A 16,856-nucleotide genomic window follows, 5' to 3' on the forward strand; every position below is an offset into this window, starting at 1 on the left:
CTATGAATAAATAAAAATAAGTTATCAATCTTAAATCTATTTTTTATTTTCCTTCATTTTTTATTTTCTTCTACTTTTCCTCTTTATTTTTCTTTTCTTAGTTTTTGTTAAAGGGTTTTCAAAATGCTTTAAATCTTTTATTTCCATCTTGATCTTCATTTGGTTCTCAACTTGATAAAAAAATTTATTCGAAACTAAATCTCAAATAAAATAATTAATCAAAATCATGTTTAAGTAGGGAGAAAGCGAAAAAAAAATAGAATAAATAAATTAATTCAAATAATATTTGAGAAAATAAGGCTAATCTTAGGGGAAGGGAGTGGACTGGGTTTTTAAAAGATTTTTTTAAAACACAACAAATTCAAATAAAATAAGTATAAATATAAAAAGATAAGGTTAGAGAAAACAAACACATATTTTATAGTAGTTTGACACCCCTTAGCTATGTCCACTATTTTCAAGCTCCTAATCAAGTGAAGGTTCCACTATCTTAAAGTTTCAACCAAGTTTCCAATATCTTTACACTTGAATTCTCCCTCCAATGGACTCTTATACAATCTCTTCGAATTTCTATTCACTTGAAGCTTTTAACACTTGCAAAAACACTCAAACTAATAGATGAAAACCTCTCAATGTAGTTCAATAAGGGCTCAAATACAACTAAAATGCTAAGAATAATGATAAGGGTGCACTTAAAGAGTAGGGAAGTGAAGAATTAATGCACAAAAAAGATAATGAGAGCTTTTAGGTGAAGCACATGTAGTTAAACAATTAAATGCGGATGTTCTTTTACTCATAAATAAAGTGAAATTCTCAATTTATAGGTTTTTAGCATTGAGAGTCAAAATGCCAAAAAGTAGTCTCGACTGATTGAGATGGGGTTGATCGATTGACTAGTCGTTAGACAATAAATGTATGACAAGTGACTATTAGGCCTCAACTGAGCCTAGATCGGACATCGATCGGGAATGCATGGCTACTATAAGAGATAAAAGGTTTTTTGCATCCCACGACCGGTCCTCGATTGACAAGGCTTAACCGGTCGACAGATACCTTGTTCGGTTGACCAGTCCTTTGACTATTTCCCCTATTTTGGATCAAAAACCCATCCTGTGTTTATTCCTTTCACTTTTAACACTTAGGCAATATCTTTAAGAGTATTAATGAGACAAATTTAAAATGATTTGTCAATGATTTGTATAAGAAAACTCGAGTTTTAAACAAAATTTAACTTTAATAAATAAACCGAGTTTTTAAAGATGCATAAAAATATAAGAAAATTCTTAAGTGCACTCATGGATTTTACTTACATATGTTTTTTATCACCAAAATATGATTAGGAAAACCCTTGGGTTAATAATATTGACAAATGCAACATATTTTATAATCAATTACCCTTGGAAGACAAGTGAATTGCATAAATGAGAAAATCTCTCATTCCTTTTATAAATAACTGGATTAATTTCATAAACCTCTCTTGAGGCTTTGGCCAAATACACTTAGTTTTTATTGATTTGAAATTTCATCACATATTTCACACATTCTTCTCATTTGATAATTTCATCGGTTCCCCTATAATTCAAAATAAGAGAGGTATTTTATGAATTTTCAAATCAATGGAGGTTAATTGTATTTAGTTAAAACCTCAAGGAGGTAAGTGAAGTTATCCTTAAGGCTATGTTTGGTTTTTGAAAATTTTGAGGGAAAATGTGAAAGAAAGAAATAGAGAATAAAAGACTAAATAAAGAAAAAGTGAAGGAAAATGAAAAATAAGTTCAAATTTAATAAATTATTTTTATATATTTATTCAAACCCATTTTACTTATTTATCTATATTACAATAAAATTAAATAATTTAAAAATATATAAATTTTAATTATTTGATTTTTTAAAATATTTTTTGATAGTGAAATCAAACATGAGAAAATAATTTTCCTTTTACATTTTTTTCCCTAATATTTTCCAAAAACCAAACATGAATAACTACATGCTATATACATTCTGTGTGTGCCATTAATTTTAGTTATAATACAAAATTATAAGTTTAATATACAAAAATAAAAAAATTGTTATGGTATGATTAAATTTGTTGTTTATATGATCATTGAAGAAAGAACATGGGATTATTAGTGATAACATTTTAAATATATTTTAATCCTATTCACTTGTTGGGCACTCATAAAGTAAATCATCATTTTAATTTGTTGTCAAATTAATAATGATAATGAATTAGAGTTACAAATAGCAAAGCAATCCACACCATTTTTCTTATAAAAATTTAGTGTTTCACAATATTTTAAACTTCAACAACACTTAAAGAGTATGTTTGGTAGTGAATTTAGAAACCCTTTTTAACCTAAAAATTGATTTTGAAAAAAAATTAGGTATTTGATAAAATTTAAAAAATTTTGAAAAATCATTTGTAATATTGAAAAAATATTTGTAGTGTTTTTTTTTATAAAAACATTTGATAGGTGATTGTTTTAAAAATACTTTAAAAAATAAAAAATAATTTTTTTTACTAAAAATAATTTGAGTAAAAACACTGCCAAATGGATTTTTAGATTAGAGGTTTCAAGTGTTTGTAGTTTAAATGTTTTATTTGAAAGTGTTTTTTTAGAAAACACTATAAGTTAAATAATTTTTCAACATGATAAATGATTTATAAAATCTTTAAAAATATCTTTTAAATTTTACTAAACATCATTTTTTTTTTCAAAAATACTTTTTAACCTAAAATTATTTCCTAAAATTACTGACAAACTAACTCTTATTAGTCAATTAAAGGTTTTTTATTTTTTAAGTTTTTTTAGTCTTTAATACTTTTAATAGCGCTTCCCCTAGAGTTTTCTAAGGAGGAGGAAATAGGAAACACTTCCTAACATTTCTTGCAATACCACCCAAACCAATTTTTAAGGTTTTAACATAAACTAAAAATGTTTTCATCATTTTGAAAACATTGATAAACAACCTATACTCGTTTTAGAAATCAATTTTTTTTTTAGTTTTATTATGAAATACATTACTCAAAACACTATCAAATTTTATTTGTTTATATTTTAATACTAAAAAATGTATTTATTTATTAAATAAAATTATACTTCTTGATAAATAATTTTATTTTTATATCTTTATAACTATTCTAAATAAATATTGCAACAGATATAATAATAATTAAAAAAGAAAAAGAAAAAAGAAAAAACCTTATGGGAGACCAGCGGACCATGATTCTTTCTTGGACCTTCTCCCAAGTTGGCTCCATAAATGGGCCCAAACGGGCGCGTGGGCTCGAAGCAGAGCTTGGAACACCGGTGAGCACGCGCCGCACGGCCCATCCCCGCGCGTGTCCGAGCTCAGGGTCCATGGAGCCCAGACCTCGGCAGGGGCGTTTTTCCCATGTTCCGCACGCACACAGGAGCGTGGTATAGACCGCTGCCGCCAAAATTACGAAAACACCCTCAGCCACCACTCTCGCACACGCGACACGTGTGGAGAGCGAGTGAGAGAAAAGCGAGTGGGAGATCCCGAAACCCTAATCGCCCCAAATTGGTCGCGGATCCTCTCCCACTCGCCGCCCCTACTCGCGTGTGGATTTCCCGATTCGCAGCAGCAGCAGCAGCTGCTCCCGATCGCACATGCTCGCTTCTTCATCTTCTTCATCTTCCCCATCTTCATCATCTTCATCATCTTCTTCTCCTTCCTAGGTGATTTCTATCTCTCCATTTGTTTTTAATTTCAATTTTGGAATTTTTTTCTTTTTTTAGTTTTGTTTGTTGATTTTTTCTTACGTTTGGAATTGAGTATAACGTGTTGGTTGAATGCCTATGTTGCTTTTGGTTAAATAGTCTGAGTTTCTTCATTCCCAGAATTGAGTACAATTTCATTTAGTATTGTGATTGTTGATGACTGGACTGTGTGTAATGTTCATTTTCGGAATTCAATGCGTCTTCATTGATTTTGTCGAATTCGGTTCCGTTTTTGGTGAATTGGAAGATTGCAGATTGAATTTGCCCTAGCATCAGTGCCTAATCCGCAGCTGAATTGTTGCAGATATCGGATGGTGAATCTGAAGTCCGTTGATAGTTATGTATGATTGAATTGTGCTATTGATTGATGATCATTTGTGCAATGGAGCTGACTCACTGAATAAAGGGTGTAAAGAAGAAATCTGAACTAAATTTGCATGAAAAAGCAGAATAAATTGATAGGGGGAATTGTTGAATCAAACAAAAGTAAGTTACATTATTTCTGTTACATGGTTATGAGTATATACTTGTTGCTTTTTTGTTTGAATTTGTGGAACTTTAAGGTATTGGTGGATTGCTTCAAAATTTTTTTATGCTTGTGTAGAGGGCTAGTAGGTGAAGTGTGTGATCAACTAGTGTTTACAGGTGATCGGGGCTTTGTCGTCGTGTTAGATGAGCCCATTTTGAGTATTACCTTTGAGCATAGCTCCTGCAATGTTGGGCTTGGATTGGCATGTATTGGTAGGCCTTTGATGAGTAGTTTTTGGATTTGATTGCACATGGGTTTATGTATTGGCATTAGTGGGAGCATAGATTGGGTGTTGATAATATTGTTTGGTATTGGCCAAAACATGGAAATAGATAGAAATAATGGACTAGAAGTTACTGAAGAACATGAGGGAACTAGATGAATAGTGGTTGGACTTGATTGCACATGGGTTTATGTATTGGTATTAGTGGGAGAATATGTCGGGTGTTAACAATGTTGTTTGGTATTGGTCAAAACAATGAGATGGAAATAATGCATCAGAAGTTACTGAATAACATGAAGGAACTAGAACAATAGAACCTATCCATTTCCATTTTTAAATTCAGAATCATGGCATAAGCATGATAAGATACATAGACAATCTGTTGTTTAAGGAAAGGAAGTGCCTTATCGGTGTTATACCATAGCATAGTAGATGACTGCTGAATGGAGTTTGGATTATCACAGGTGTCATTTGGAACAAACAATGTTTTCAATAGGTTAGCTTTGAAAACCCGTTATCACCCACATATATTCTTAGAGCATTTTTGTTGGATTTTACATTATTTTTGGGCTTAAATAAGGAAATAACAGTAGATTGAATTCAACAAATCAAATATTTATAACTAGATGTCACCAAAATGGAAAAAGATACCGAGAGAATATCATGACTGCACATTTTGTGTGGAAACTAACAAAAATGCCTGCTGTTTTTTCTGTTTAACAAAAAACGTATCCTGTTGACACAAACTCCCAATATTTGACATGTGTCTCAAAAATTTGATATTTTTGGCCTAATTGACACAAGAAAGGGTAAGAAATACTCTTCCAAACCCTTGAACTTGTTTTCTTTCAAAAATAGAACATCCTCAAACCTCCCCTACCCCAATAGTGCCCAAATAAAGAAAAGGAAAAGTCCATGTTGTTTAATTGTTATTGTGATGATTTTCCATATTATCTCTGCATATGAGGTGCCAATTGAACTTGTATCTGATGAAATTGGTTGAAAGCCAATTGGTTTTGGAAGATAAATTGAGGTTTTGGATTAATATGCTATGGCTGATATTTGTTTTGGCCCTACTCTTTTTCATATTACTGTTCGAAAGGCTCGATACAACTTTTACTAATTATACAGCTGTCTGAAACAAGATAACTCAAAAAAGTCTTTTGTCCCAACTGTCTAGGTGAGCAAAATGAATCCCTTCTTACCATCCCAACTCAATCCAGGGGCATATTTCCCTACAAAACCCATGGCAATGTTATTTTCTGCTGCCTCTTCCTATGTCTTTTTTGATCTATCTCCTTTTCTTTTGCTACCTCCAGTATGAATGAAATCACTACCTCAGTATGTTTTTTGCAGGTCTTTGTTGTTCATGATTGAGCCATCTTAGGAAACTCCCGAAACCCCTATATGAGATGGTCATCATCTTACATATGCTCTTGGTTGGAACCCACTCCATCCTAGCCTGTTTGAATAGATGGTACCATAGCCTTATAGTTGCAAGGCAATGTAAAAAGGATGATAAACCATTTCTCTACTCCTCGAACACAAAATGCACCAATTAGTATGACATTGGCATCTACTTTTTTATATGCCTCTGGCCTAGCAAAGGCCTTAACCTTAGATGAGACTTTTGATTTTTATGTGAATTTGGATGAAGAAAAGGGACATAAGTCTGATAGATTGGACAAGGCCACAAAGAAGGATTTTATTGAGAACAAACTTGAGGAGAATAAAGAACAAGCTTTCGCATTTGGGATGGTTGAAGACAAATGCAGATGATCGAGGGGAGACATAAGTCTTTCAAGGTTCTCAATTTCAAAATTGGTAAGGTTACAACGAAAATAAGGTTCCAAGAAAACCAAAGTACACGTGACATTTATGTGGGGCGCCTAAAAGAAAGGCACCAAAAAAAGAAGACACCAAAAAACACCCTCACTCTCAACAAGACTCCGCCCAATCTACAAAATCAATCAAAGACATTGAGCCTTCTATTATGTACATGCTAACCCAAGCTGAAAGATTACAAAGGAATGAATGTTTTAATGTAATATAGGAGTATAGAAAACTAATACCACGCTATCATGTCCTGGACTGTGCACATGCTGTAGGTTTTGAGCATTTTTTTGGTGTTTACAGAAGGAGCAAAATTGGAGCATTTTTAAGGAAGGAGTTATTGGTTCATAAGCTGACGTATAATTTCCTTATTTCTTTATTTGAGTACTCCAAGTTTCCTTTAGAGTGTTGACTCTCTCTTGCTTCGATTTTATTTATAGTTTAGGGCAGCTTAAGTGCTCTATTTTGGCAGTTTTTTTATTTTTTATTTTATGTTTCCCCTTCTTTTGTCTTGTTTTGCTTTGCTGTTCCCTGTTACCTTGTTTAGTTGGATGTGCCCTGTCTACCACAGTTGCACCTCCTTTTGTCTAGAACTTTTCTTAATATATTATTCTTGTTTGCCTATGGATAAGATACGGGATGTGATCCTTATCAAATTCTGAATCTAGTAATTACTAAGTACGTTTCAAACGTTCATCAAGATTAGTGTTGGGAAAATGGCTTCCTAATGGGTGCTTTACTGGGTAAAACTCCAACGATTTATTCCCTAATATTCTCATAATCGGCCAAAATGTTGAGATATTATTCACTTTAGGCTCTTGAGTTTGCCCTTGCATTTTCAATAAAGGGTTTATAGGCCGATGGAATGTCTAAATTTGGGGCACCTTATTGCATTCTTATAAAAACTGTTGAAAATAATAATAATAATAATAAAGAAAGAGTGAATTTAGAAGCTCACTGATATGGATATTGGGACATCTTTTTGAATTCTTGTGGGTGCCAAATGTCAGTCTCGTCAGTGTTCCCTTCCAATTTGCTTCACCCAACTTTGGGTTGCAGAAGAAATGATAATGATGATAATAATAATATTAAAGAAATAGTGAATTTAGAAGCTCATTGGTGAGGATATTGGGGTTGACATGGATATCAGATGTCTCATATATTGGGGTTGACATGAATATCAGATGTCTCATATTTGGCTTCTAAACAACATGTACTGGAGCAACTAGTCTTGGAGCTCAAAAAATGTCTAACTAGACAAAAAAGTTTATGGTAGGGGGTGCCTACATAAATAGAAGTATTGGAATCTAAGCACAAATATTAAGCATAAATTTTTTTTTTTGATAAGTAAGTGCAAATTTTATAAAAACGCCAAAAGGGGCGTACCAAAGTACACATAGTGTATACAATGGCTGCCTAATAGCGCCAAAAAGGATAGGGAAAACAAAAATACTCCCTTCCTCAATCTGTCCCCAACCAATAAATAAAATCAACTAAGGACATAGAAATATGTTTTATAAACAAGTTTGTCCAAGATAATAAGTTGCACAAAAACATGAACTTCAGCCTTTGAACAAAAAAGTTCCATATTCTCAAAAGATCTTCTATTTCTCTCCTTCCAAATTGTCCAGAAGAGGTGCTGCTCTCCACACTTTCATCCTCTTTCTTCCAATGAATGAACCATGCCATCTTAAAAGGGTCTCTCTAATGGAAGCATGAATCACCCAACACACCCTGAACAGAGAGAACAAGAGCTCCCACAACAGCCTTGCCTTTTCACAATGCAAGAGTATATGGTCAATTGACTCCTCATGTGCATAATAAAGGAAGCATCTATTGGCTAAAGACCACCCTCTCCTTTGCAATTGGTCTAAAGTCAAAACTTTCCCTCATGTTGACTCCCAAGCAAAAAAAACTAACCTTAGGAGGAACCTTAGCATTCCATACAATACTAGTTGGGAAAGGGCCTACCCTTACTTCCTCAAGGATAGAATAGAGGGACTTAACAGAAAAGGATCCACTCTTTGTAACCTCCCTAAACACCTCATCCTCCCTCTCCTCAGCCACCACCTTGTCTTGAATCCTTGACAAGAAGCATTCCACCGTCCCAATCTCCCAGTCATTGAGAGGTCTAGAGAAGTTTGGGTTCCAACCACCCCCCTTAGAAGAGTGCACTCACAAATTTGCCACCCAAGCCTCTTTTGAGCTAGCTAGAGTGAACAAGGAGGGAAATGACACACATAAAGGCTCATCCCCACACCATCTGTCTCTCCAAAACTTGACCCTTCTCCCATTGCCCACTACGAAGAGAGTTCTGGAAGAGACTATCTCCCACAATAGCCTTATAGCCTTCCATAGACCAACACCATAGCTACCCCTCACTTCCTTAAGCACCAATCCCTTCCAACTCCCCAAATTTACCACAAATAACTTATCTCCAAAGGGCATCCCTTTCCTTAAGCATAAAATTTGCCACAATATTTTTTTTTTTTGATGGGCTTAACATTTGCCGCTACTTGCTCTATATTTTAGCTTCTTCATTCCCTTATCTGCCTTGCATATTAAAATACTAGATTATTGAACAACCTATCAAAAGCTCATTTCATATGGGCACCAATTTCTGGCTTTTGTTTGTATGTTCGGTCTCAGTTTCTGGATTTTGCATATTGTGTCTGGTACACAGTATTACTAGTTAGCAAATTAGAAATGGGAAATTTTCATTCATTATATTCCTGAAAAGTATGAAATATTGTAAACACTTTACGTAGCCAATTACCTAGTTGATAAAGTCATCAACTTCTATAGCATTCTACTGTTACTCTGCTAACAGTGTTTGCTTGAATGATAGAATTACGAAGTATTTTATTTGCTATTCCTGAACATGTCTCAGGTTCTGGTCTTAGCCTCAAATTTTCAGTTTTGTAATATTAGCCTTGAGTTTCCATCATATACCTTATATGTTACAAACTAACAATAGATTCTTAGCTTATAAAAGAAAAATGGACTTGTAAATTTTAGCTATAGAAAATTCTGTGCATGCAGATTTTTTTATTTCTATTGCTGTGACTCTTGATGTAGTGAGAATAGAAACAAATGGTGTTATATTTGTTGCATCATCAAGGGAAGTTTACATTTTTGTAGAATAAGACAAAAAAATTAAAAAATCTGAAAGAAAAATAAAATAGAGCCTCATCTGCCTTTAAAAAAAAAAATAAAAAAAATCCTTAAGTCCCTTTTAGACAGTACGGAAACAGATGTTGGAAAAAATCTAAACAATTTTTGATGATCTTTATTCAATTGCCAAAAATGTATGGAATTTTGATAGGAAGGGTAGAATCAGCTAACCACATTTTGATTCATTGTGATAGGACAAGGGAGTTATGAATGTTTCTTTTAGTAATCTTTGGCATGAAATGGGTGTTTCCAGTTATAGTGAAAGATCTCCTCTTTGAGTGGGAGTTTGAGGGATTGTATAAGAAGAGACCATGTTTGGCGAATGGCTTACCGTATAATTTTTAATGGAGAAGAGCTTTCGGATCAAAGATTAAAGAACTTCATTAAATCCCTTTTGGAATAGTCCCATGTTTCGTTGGGAACGGGAAAGTTCTAAATGATAGAATTATTGGATTGCCTTAAGTGTGGGTACTTTAGGTTTTTTAAGGCTGTTTTTTTTAGATACCATCGCATTTTTGTTTTGTAGCTTTGTGTATACTGCCAGTATTAGATGCTCTGTTTGCTTATCAAACAAAAAATAACTGTCAAAAGTGTTTGTACCATGTGATTGCCTATAAAAAATAGATAAATAAATTACAAACAAAAAAAATATGCATACTGTGATGCTTGTAAGACTAGCATAATTTGATGTTTTATTCAAATTAATATTTTTTTTCTGTTCACTAAAATATGAAATAGGATAACGTTTGAGAGAGTTTGATTTTGGTCTTTTGTGATATTTTGTACATGCCTTTATTTGTAGTTATCCTTGTATGGTGGAGGAGTATAGTATTACTTTGATCAGGTTTTGTATTTTGTGGGAAGGACCTTTCGTCCTTTACTTGAACATTAATATTATCAATATATATTTCGTTTCTGATCAAATATATATATATATAATTTTACTGCTTAGATGTGCTGGTCAAAGCATCCTGGTAGCATGGCCTTTGAATAAACGTAGTGAGTTACACCATATGATTTCTTTTAGGGTTTATGCTATAATGAGCTCTGGATTTCTCTGAACTAAGTGCTCATAATTATCATGAAAACTGTATTCCTTCGGGGAATTTTCCCTTTATTTTGAATAAACATAGTAAGTCACACTGTAAGACTGTACTTCAATCAATGGTAATTTTATATGTAGGAGTTACTTGGTATGTTTTATTTAGCTCATGGTTGGGGCCGGTTTGAGGGGGGGGGGGGGGGGGGGGGGGGTGGGGGAGTTGTTTTTTGTTTTCCCTTTCCTTTTTGGGCTTTTTGGTGGCTGTTGTATATACCATGTGTACTTTGGTGCGCCCCTTTTTGGCGCTTCTCAATACTATTTCTATTTACTTCTCAAAATAAATAAATTTGGGGTGTTCATGGTGACATAATCTCTGTTAACAATATATTGAAAAAATATGGCCTTTGCTTATGTGCATACATTTCTATTTCTCTTCTAAAATAAATTGCACGGTTTTAATGAGGTAATATATATTGGTTTATCCTCTATGATTGCTTTTTCTCTTAATGATTAAGAAAAATAATTATTATAAAAAAGGTGTAAGAAAAAAAAAATGGTGAAGGAAAGTTAGGCTAAGTGCCATGTTCAAAATGCTAAACAGTGCCCTGATGGCTCACTGCATTATTCATCCAAGTTATACCTATCAAAGATAGAACAGATCCAAGTTGGATTTCTTGAGGCCCAACAATGGGTTTGACTGGCCCAAATTGGTTGATGTTGGATTATGCTCCTTTGTTGGTTTGTTCACTTGGTTGCACTTCAGAAAACCTGCTCTGGTGAATGTCCTAAAGCATATAATGATTTGATTTGAATGTATAGTAAATTGAATTCAAAATCTAGTCTTTTGCTCATATTATGACTCCCTTCATTTTTCATATATAATAACTGGTTGGTGGCAAGAGCAACCCCATCTACCTCTGTTAAGCTTGCTTCTTAGTTCTCCAAAATGCTTCTTAGGCAGCTTCCCTGTGAAATCACTAGATTGGAGTTTCTATACCTTGCATTATCCTATAATTGCAAAATAAACCCTCTGTTACATAGACAATTGTTAGCAGAAGCAATATGCATGAACAGATGGCCACCATACTGTTTTTCACCTTCATCTTATGGAGTTAGTAGCTTTTCATTTATCTGTGCATTTGTATGAATGTGAGTATACTCTAGTAACTAAATACCAAGGATTTTTTTTTTTTCCTAAAGAGCTACTAATCATTAGGAATTAAAGGATCTATCCATCATAGAACTAAGTCGGGTCCTAAAGAGATTCTTACTGTTTCTTCGTAAGAGACAAGTTTGTTTACCGTTAGAGACTTATTAAAGGCTTGATGCTACACTTTCTATTGTCATCTTTAATTGCTATCTGGGCAGTAAATTAGACTAAGGTATTATCAATGAAGTAAGCTCACTCTCATTAAGGGTATCAAGCATCTCCCTTTGTTTTGTATAAGGTTCTTTATGTCCCTACTAGCACTAGCAGTTCCTCATGAAGTATCTAGTTTACATGCATTTGCACATACATATAACTCACCCATCAAGGAGATATATTTTAATATAGAAATGTGTCAAATTACCATTATTAATAGAAAGGAACCATCAATTTTGTGCAAAGATTATAGCTCTCATTTTTTATATATTTGAAAAACTATGAAAAAGGGCTTTTGTTGTGGTATTTTTTCACAACTATTTAATGATAAGCTTCAGATCTATGTAAACTGTTTGGTCACAATAGAATCTTGATTTTGTTAAATATTGAAAATTGGTTTGGGATCTGGGGTTACTAGTGCAACTAAGATACCCATCCTTATCATTGTAGCTGCTCAGAAATGAGTTAACTATTGCCTTCACTGTCATGACCTCATCAGCAACTTCGTATCGTCTATTTCCTCTTCATCTATCTGGTTAGGCATTTTTTCCACCCAAGATTTGCTTCTGTTATCTTGATTACTTAAATAAATTGTGTGTTAAATGTTTTCAAGCATAAAAGTGTTGGCATTTGTTTGTGTTTTAGTTAGTGTCTTAAAGAGACCAAAGAGGTGTTAAGGGCTGTTTGTTTTAAACTTATTGTTGTTATTTTTACATAATTATCAGTTTTTTTTTAATGGTTTTTACTTGCATAAACTTTTTGTTTTAACTTCTCAGGTATCCTTGAAAAAGGATTTACTGGACATAAAAATATACTCTCATCATGGATATAGATCTTAGATTACCTTCTGGTGAACATGATAAGGAAGATGAAGAAACAAATGGAATTGATACTATGTTGAATGGTGAAGACAAACTACATCATGGAGATGGAGAGACTGGAACTATGGTGGACGTTGGAGGTGAGGTACATGGTGAAGATGGAGGGGACATGAATTCTCTCAATGCAGATCTTGTAGTGTTTAAAGAGGATACGAATCTTGAGCCACTTTCTGGTATGGAATTTGAATCACATGGTGAGGCCTATTCTTTTTATCAAGAATATGCTAGGTCTATGGGATTCAGCACTGCAATACAAAATAGCCGTCGTTCAAAGACATCAAGGGAATTTATTGATGCAAAATTTGCCTGTTCTAGATATGGGACCAAGCGAGAGTATGACAAATCTTATAATCGACCACGTGCCAGACAAAACAAGCAAGACCCAGAAAATGCAACAGGTCGACGATCATGTGCAAAGACAGACTGCAAAGCAAGCATGCATGTTAAGAGGAGATCAGATGGAAAATGGGTTATACACAGTTTTGTGAAGGAGCATAACCATGAACTCTTACCAGCTCAAGCAGTCAGTGAACAAACGAGAAAGATGTATGCGGCGATGGCTAGACAATTCGCTGAATATAAGAGTGTGGTTGGTCTCAAGAATGACTCCAAAAGTCCATTTGATAAGAGTCGGAATCTGGCACTAGAACCAGGAGATGCAAAAGTTTTGCTCGAATTTTTTACACAGATGCAGCATGTAAATTCCAACTTCTTTTATGCAATAGATCTGGCTGAAGATCAACGTCTGAAAAATCTGTTCTGGGTTGATGCCAAAAGCAGGCATGATTATATCAATTTCTCTGATGTCGTTTCTTTTGACACTACCTATATTAGGAATAAGTATAAAATGCCTCTTGCTCTTTTTATTGGAGTGAATCAACATTATCAATTTGTGTTGCTTGGATGTGCGTTAATATCAGATGAGAGCGCAGCAACATTTTCTTGGTTAATGCAGACATGGCTGAAGGCAATGGGTGGACAATCTCCCAAAGTAATAATTACTGACCAAGACAAAGGCATGAAATCAGCTATTTCGGAGGTTTTTCCAAATGCTTATCATGCCTTTTTCTTGTGGCACATTTTGGGGAAGGTTTCTGAAAGTCTTGGGCAGGTTATTAAACAGCATGAAAATTTTATGGCAAAATTTGAAAAATGCATTTACAGGTCATGGACAGAGGAAGAGTTTGAAAACAGATGGTGTAAAATTCTTGATAGATTTGAACTCAAAGAGGATGAATGGATGCAGTCGTTGTATGAAGATCGTAAACAATGGGTGCCAACCTTCATGAAGGATGCCTTTTTAGCTGGAATGTCTACAGTTCAGCGATCTGAAAGTGTTAATGCTTTCTTTGACAAATACGTGCATAAGAAAACTACAGTGCAAGAGTTTGTGAAACTCTATGAAGCAATTCTACAAGATAGATATGAGGACGAAGCCAAAGCAGATTCTGATACTTGGAACAAACAACCTGCTTTAAAATCTCCATCGCCTTTGGAGAAGCATATGTCAAGGTTGTACACACATGCAGTATTTAAGAAATTCCAAGGTGAGGTTTTGGGTGCGGTTGCTTGTCATCCTAAAAGAGAAAGACAAGACGACACAACCATAACTTTCAGAGTTCAAGATTTTGAGAAGAATCAAGACTTCATTGTAACATGGAATGATATGAAGTCGGAAGTTTCTTGTATATGCCGGTTATTTGAATATAAAGGTTTTCTTTGTAGACATGCAATGATAGTTCTCCAAATTTGTGGCCTTTCAGACATTCCATCTCAATATATCCTGAAACGTTGGACGAAAGATGCAAAGAGCAGGCACTTACTGGGAGAAGAATCTGAACAGGTGCAATCTAGGTCGCAGCGATACAATGACTTATGTCAACGAGCTATGAAATTGGGTGAAGAGGGATCATTATCCCAAGAGAGTTATGATATTGCATTCCGTGTGCTAGAAGAAGCTTTTGTAAATTGTGTTAATGTGAATAACTCTAGTAAGAGTCTTATAGAAGCTGGCACATCAGGCGCTCATGGGCTCCTCTGCATTGAAGATGATAACCAAAGTAGAAATATGAGCAAGACAAATAAGAAAAAGAATCCAACCAAGAAAAGAAAGGTTGGTTGTGAATTGTGGTTACTTTTATTATTTTTTTTTTGTGCGTGTCTGTCATATTCACCAAAGGACTCTCTTAATATTGCAGGTACCCACTGAGCCAGAAGTTTTGGCTGTTGCAGCGTCAGACAGCTTGCAACAAATGGTTTGTCATACTTCAAACATACTTGCCTGCTTAAATTTATATTTCAATTAATTTATGTCCTATAAATTATTTTATCATTGAAGATCTGATTTTTGAATTGTGGTCCTCCCAAGCTCAAGAGGTTCTTTACAAAAGGATGCTATGGAAAAAAAAAATTTGTGACAATTAAGAAAGGAAATTTACTAATGTGTATTAAATCGTGTTTGTAGGACAAATTAAATTCTAGAGCAGTAACCCTTGACAGCTACTATGGTGCGCAACAGAGTGTCCAAGGAATGGTATGAAGTGCTATAATTAAGGTCATGCATCTCATGAAGCGTCAGAACAAAATTATAATTTAAAATTGGTGTTTTATGCTTTTTGCAGGTACAACTTAACTTAATGGCACCTAATCGTGACAATTACTATGGGAATCAGCAGACAATTCAGGGCCTGGTATATAATGTCATCATTGTGACTATTTAATAAGGAAGATGGACATGCTTACACATGAATAGAGAAACATAATGATGATGATCAAACTTCTGTCTCATATTTGTAGGGGCAACTAAACTCAATAGCACCAAGTCATGATGGTTATTATGGCGCTCAGCAAAGCATTCATGGACTGGTATGTTAATTCATAATGTTTGTCATTAGTTTCTGTTTTAAAGTTATTTCAACCTATAGTTGTTACATTTACAAATTGGGGTTTCATGTCTGCAGGGGCAGATGGATTTTTTCCGAACACCAACTAGTTTTGCTTATGCCATTCGGGTCAGTTTCTCATATATGGTATTCAAATAGTTGGGTAGGGTCATGCCACCTTTACTACATAGCTTTCTTACACTTTTTCTTCTCCTTTATGGCAGGATGAGCCTAATGTGAGATCCGCGCAGTTGCACGATGATGCACCAAGACATGCATGAGGAGCCTATCTCTCATTACAAAAGTTAGTTTACCTTTAAACTCAAGTTATTCCTCAAATCTGATGATAATTTGGGTATCAGACAACAATCACTCTGTTTGCAGGCAAGGCATTACAAAAGGAAAATTGTGCTGGAGCTGGAAATCTCTGTAAAAAATGAAATGTACCATGCATTGTGAATGGAGGATTACCGAAGAAGAGAACCTTCTTCTCGGTGTCTGTAAAATAAGCAAAGGTAGATGAGGTAGTTCTGTTATTACCCTACATCTGATAGCAATACCCATTAAGCGTTGGAACAAATCCTGAGTTAGGGTTTATTTCTCTTGTAAAGTTTGTTGTATTGTTATATCATATTTGTGACTGCTTCAAGCCCAAATAGTACTTAGTTTGAATTTCTAGAACTTAATTTCATCACTCCTTTGAATCATTCTGCTGTTATCAGAAAATTCCTTACAAGTGAAAGAGATAGGGTTTATTGTGTTGTATTAATATCACTTGTTGCTTCAGTCTAATCCTGTTTGGTTGAGACAGTTTGGTCAATAAGTTCTCAGAACATCACGGTTGCTGTGGCTGCTGATCTTCTTTTCCTGGAGGTGGCATGATGGTTCAGTTTCTCCGGTCCAGGGCCAACCCTAACAAAATCTCAGGTGACAAACTGTATCCTCACACTGTAAGGAAAACCCCAAAAAATCGAACTGTACTAAGCATATTGCATTTGGGGGTTAGGGTTACTGGGGGTTTAGCTTTTTGCTATGCACCCCTAGCAGTTCTATGTTGGATACTAGGGTTTCATTCAGTATGGCTTCCTTTATCGTTGATGGGTCTGAGTTGAAGCTGAACTCGGGATTTTTAAAAAGGGTAATTTTGGTATTATGAAAGTTTAGCCATGAGTTGAAGCTGAAC

The 16,856-nt window shown here is 34.5% G+C and overlaps 1 protein-coding gene across 3 annotated transcripts; it reads left to right on the forward strand.

The window, feature by feature from the left end:
• The first annotated feature begins 3,229 nt into the window (after positions 1-3,229).
• On the forward strand, positions 3,230-16,380 carry LOC100258744 (protein FAR-RED ELONGATED HYPOCOTYL 3). 3 transcript variants are annotated; one of them, XM_010649897.3, is made up of 10 exons: positions 3,243-3,704; positions 4,051-4,232; positions 12,687-14,904; positions 14,990-15,046; positions 15,256-15,324; positions 15,413-15,481; positions 15,588-15,656; positions 15,752-15,802; positions 15,898-15,977; positions 16,058-16,380. In XM_010649897.3, exons 3-9 carry the CDS (start codon positions 12,733-12,735, stop codon positions 15,952-15,954), a joined length of 2,544 nt encoding a protein of 847 aa, XP_010648199.1. In that variant the 5' UTR covers positions 3,243-3,704; positions 4,051-4,232; positions 12,687-12,732; the 3' UTR covers positions 15,955-15,977; positions 16,058-16,380. The 3 variants fall into 3 exon arrangements, with proteins under 3 accessions (XP_002268503.1, XP_010648199.1, XP_059592050.1); XM_059736067.1 differs by lacking the exon at positions 4,051-4,232 and adding an exon at positions 12,361-12,445 and having other exon boundaries at positions 3,283-3,704; XM_002268467.4 differs by lacking the exon at positions 4,051-4,232 and having other exon boundaries at positions 3,230-3,704.
• The last annotated feature ends 476 nt before the right edge of the window (positions 16,381-16,856 follow it).

This window comes from Vitis vinifera, chromosome 3, assembly GCF_030704535.1.
Source record: "Vitis vinifera cultivar Pinot Noir 40024 chromosome 3, ASM3070453v1".
Classification (NCBI taxonomy): Eukaryota; Viridiplantae; Streptophyta; class Magnoliopsida; order Vitales; family Vitaceae; genus Vitis; species Vitis vinifera.

Bases quoted from the DNA above. Each gene is read 5' to 3' on its own strand.
- LOC100258744 (XM_002268467.4), top strand. From the start codon at position 12,733: ATGGATATAGATCTTAGATTACCTTCTGGTGAACATGATAAGGAAGAT. The intron at 15,325-15,412 runs GTATGAAGTGCT...TGCTTTTTGCAG, and splicing joins AACAGAGTGTCCAAGGAATG to GTACAACTTAACTTAATGGC. The intron at 15,482-15,587 runs GTATATAATGTC...TCATATTTGTAG, and splicing joins AGCAGACAATTCAGGGCCTG to GGGCAACTAAACTCAATAGC.